At 48.9% G+C, this 4,272-nt stretch overlaps 1 protein-coding gene across 2 annotated transcripts in view; it reads left to right on the plus strand.

The window, feature by feature from the left end:
* The window catches only part of CLMP (CXADR like membrane protein), a 76,889-nt gene that overhangs the window by 58,907 nt on the left and 13,710 nt on the right, over window positions 1-4,272 (plus strand). For both annotated transcript variants that reach the window (XM_019509867.1, XM_019509859.1), the window contains 3 exons: window positions 961-1,162; window positions 3,014-3,181; window positions 3,966-4,088. In XM_019509867.1, the coding sequence (XP_019365412.1) occupies window positions 961-1,162; window positions 3,014-3,181; window positions 3,966-4,088 (493 nt within the window). The remainder of the gene's footprint in view (window positions 1-960; window positions 1,163-3,013; window positions 3,182-3,965; window positions 4,089-4,272) is intronic.

The raw sequence follows: 4,272 nt of genomic DNA on the forward strand, positions 1-4,272 counted from the left end.
GAAACTATGAAACTATGAAACCAAGCTTCAAAATAGCCAAGGGCTACTGGAAGTCACCCAGTCAGATTTCCAGAAATGGTCTCTGATTCTGGGTATCCACCTTGAGATGCTTGGCATCTGAATTTTATGAGCACCCAGCACTCTGACTGAAGTCAATGGGAGCTCAGCACCTCTGAAAGTAAAGTCTATGATGATGCAAGCAGGGCAGCCAAGCACTGAGATGCACCAAGTCAGAGCAAGAGGCAAGGATTTTAGTGGGCGATATCTTTTATTGGACAAACTGCATTGTTGGGGATAGACTTTTGGCTACCAAATACCCTTCCTTGGGTCTCAAAATCAGAGGCCACTTTCAAATAATGAGGCTCAAGGCCTCATCTACACTTGGGTTTCTGGTGCCAGGCTGGGATTTGAGTAACCTGGGTTTAGTCTCCTGCTCTGAGACAGACTCCCTGTGTAACCTTGGGCAAGTCACTTATTTCCACCACCTCTACTCTTCATCCACAAGGTAAGTATAATAGGATGATCCTGCTTCACAGGTGTATTCTGAGGATAAACACCTTTAAAACGTAAGGGGCCAGGTAAGTACCAAAGGTGGGTGGGTGGAAGTGTAGTGTTGTTTGCACCAGTGTGCAGGGAAAGCAACCACATTGTACCTGACACTGCTGCTGTATAAACTCTATGAATACCCAAATAAGATGAGACCTCAGTGTGCCCACTGTGGTTTTCTAAAGTGAAATGTGACAGGGTAATTACAGGAATTAAATTCTTGCTAAAGGATGAAAGCCCAGTGCAACCTTAACTGTTGAATCATGCCTAATGCCTGTGTAACAGCCAAAGCAATTATCCAAAGCAAGCTCATCTGGTTTCATGCATGAGGCTCTGGCGGTTCTTTCATTCAGTTGATCAGTATGATAAAGTCATGTGGCAACTGGCTGATCAGGGTCTATCTTTGCTCACCAGGTTATTACTTACTCTGGAGGCAAGGTTTATAACGACTTTAAGGTTGAGCAGAAGGGTCGCGTTTCCTTCAACTCTAATTTCCTAGCTGGAGATGCCTCCCTACAGATCATATTTTTGCAGCCCAGCGATGCGGGACAGTACACGTGTAAAGTTAAAAATGCCGGGCAGTATGAATGGACTCACATCACGCTGAAGGTTCTAGGTAAGGTCATGTTGTTGGTGTCTAAAAAAACCCACATTAGATTCAGTTCCTTAAGGCAGATTTATTTCAGCATGGAAGAGATACACCTGGGCTGTCTCCCAGTATCTCATGATCAAGTTTCATGCTCAAGCCTTATATTTGCCTTTGCATTTTTCTGGTGAAGGACAGCCAGAAAGAGGAGCTGAAAGCGCTCTTTGTAGGTCAGTGTAACCTCCTGCAGAAGGATAGCAACCTTCCTTTCCAAAGCATCTCTCCGATCTCATCATAAAAACTGGAATGCCAGTGTAGCTGTGTGGGCAATCACCACATAATGATGTCATCAGAGGCCTCTGGATCCAAATCTCAGCACCAGGAACTGGCTCCAAGTCTGATCAAAGCAAGATGCTGGGGTTGGCATTTTGCCTCCTTGGTTGAAAGGGTTGTTTCTGAGTATTTTTAGTAAGTAGGCAATTAACCCAGAGACCAGGGGATGTGGTATCCTGACCAGAGGATGGGGAAGAAGAAAGGGGAAGGAAAGGAGAAGCAGGTCACAGCACATGCTGAATGAAGGGAAAGTGTGATGCAAAAGGTTTGGCAATACAGGGGTGACCTTTAAGGAGATGACAGGGATTAAGCCCACATCCCAAATTTTCCTGAGTCATTCATGGGGGTTGTAGATGGTACCTAGATCCCAAAGCTGATGCTTTGGCCTCCCTTACCCTGGTAAAAATCCTGATGGGAGAATTGCACTGGTGCATCAAGTTATTTCTGTTTCCTCACCTCAGACTGCAGGAGGAGTTATTGCTGCAAGGGCCCCAAAATAATGACAATCAAGTAGCAGCAGGCTTCACTGACACACCCAAGATGGCTCAATGGGAAAAGCAGCTCTTAGAAAGCACTGAAAATAATGTCCTCTTGCTCCCTGGTCATGAGGAGCCATAGAAAATCTGTACCCTGCTAGCAGGGTCAGCTGCATTTCCAAGAGTAGGGTTATGGGCATATTTCCAGTTCCAAAAAAGAGGACACCTGTTGGGGGGGCACCTCACTCCCAACCCGCAGACCCCTGGCCCTGTAGTGCCCCTTGCTCCTGACCCACAGTCCTTCACCCCCCGGGTTATGCTGGTGCCCTTCACTCCCAACTGCAGCCCCCCATCCCTGCTGCTGTCCCTCGCCCCAACCTGCAGACTCCTGACCCTGTAGTGCCCCTCGCTCCTGACCCACAGTCCCTCACCACCCTGGGTTATGCTGGTGCCCCTCGCTCCCAACCCACAGACCCCTGGCCCTGCCAGTGCCCCTTACTCCCAACTCACAGTCCCCCAAGCCTTGAAGCCATGCTGGTGACCCTCACTCCCGAACCGCAGCCCCCGTCCCTGCTGCTGCTCCTCCTGACCTGCTGCCCCCTGGCCCTGCCACTGCCCTGCACTCCCAACCTGCAGCCCCTGCTCCCCCCAGCCCTGCTGGAGGGGGCCCCCAGCTGCCCCTGTCCCAACTGGGCCGGAGCACGGCGACTGCGATTCATGCAGGTGGTGGCAAAACGAACCTGGCCCTGGCATGGATGGGAGGGAAGAGGGGAGGGAGGCCTGTGGCACCCCCTGCCCTGGGCTGGGGCTCCAGTGCCATGCCAGGCGGCCTGGCCATGCCCAAGCAGCGTCCCCCAGCTGGCCCAGCCCTGCGAGCAGGGGCACTGGCCCCAAATGTATGGTAACCCTATCCAAGAGCACCTCTTGGTTCGTCTTATTGAATACAGTCATTGTGGTGGGGTGGTTTCCCTGCTTTGGTCCCTAGGTGAAATCCTGGCCCCGCCAAAATAAGTGGCAAGACTTGCATTGAATTCAAAAGTTGACTATTGCTCCACAACCCCTTCTCTTCCAGAGAAGCCTGCCAAGCCCAAATGCTGGATAGAAGGTGATTTATCTGAAGGAAAGGAAGTCTCCTTGCAGTGCAATTCAGCCTCTGGCACAGCTCCTATCACATACCAGTGGCAGCGCATAACTGATGAGGAAGGAAAAGTTGGACACCTCCCACCCACGTCACGAGTCAGTAAGTCATGCCATTCTTCCTCTTAATTCTCACTGTGCTTCAGCAAACAAAAAACCATTCCCCCAAAAAGTGGGGTGTGTTTTATTTTGGATATGGTCAGAAGTGCTGACCCTAAAAAAATGGCAGGGCCAGGGGGCAGAGTGAGGGGCATCCGCAAAAAAAGTGGGGCTTAACTTCTGTTTTTCCCCCACTCTCAGATCTGCCACTAACTGATGTTGTAACACTAGGCAGAAAAACAGAATTCCTTTTGGACATGTGCTAGGTGCTGTACATACCTATAAGAAAAAGCCTGCCCCTGCTCAAGAATCTTATCATCTAAGTGTTTGACTGTACTGGCTTGATGAACCAGAATGACCCATGCTAATTGTTCATTCATTTTAAACTGACTTTTGCTTAAAAGGTGGTAGAGGAGCACAGCTTCTTTGGTGTCTGTTAGTAAGCAGTTATTTCTTTTACCATTGCAACTAAACCTCCTTTCCAATGCTGGAACCTAGGGTGGCAGGTGTTGTGCAAACATGCGGTAAAAGAGCTTGCACATGAGGTAAAAAGAGATCTCTGCACCAAAGAGCTTGTGAGTTAAATGAACAAGACAGACAGAAGGTCAGAAAGGAAAGAGGGGCAGTGAGAAGTGACTTAAGGTCACAGCAGAAGTCAATGGCAGAGCTAAAAATAAATAAACTGCTGTCTTCTGTGCCGGTACAGTACCTTGTCTGTTGGGCCAGACTTTCTGCCTATTTCTAGTACTGATTAATTTTCTTATTAAGAGTTTCTTTTTCTGTCTCAGATATTTCTAACCCTGGGCAAGTCCTGCTGAAGAATCTCACGCAGATGGTTGCGGGGTCCTACCAATGCACTGCCTACAATGAGGCTGGACAGGAAAGCTGCACTGTGCAAGTGAAAGTGCGGTGTGAGTATCAGAAGGCAGAGAACACTACAGTCATGGCAGGCTTTCCTAGCAGTTCCTCTTCTGCTGATAGATAGATAGATAGATAGATAGATAGATAGATAGATAGATACCCCATGCCTGTGCAAGACTCTTGCCACACCTTTGAGTTAACTTTAGCACTTGCATAATCTGCAGCACCTCCTCC

The sequence above is a fragment of the Gavialis gangeticus genome, unplaced genomic scaffold, assembly GCF_001723915.1.
Source record: "Gavialis gangeticus isolate Ggan-Ray unplaced genomic scaffold, GavGan_comp1, whole genome shotgun sequence".
In the NCBI taxonomy this organism is placed as follows: Eukaryota; Metazoa; Chordata; order Crocodylia; family Gavialidae; genus Gavialis; species Gavialis gangeticus.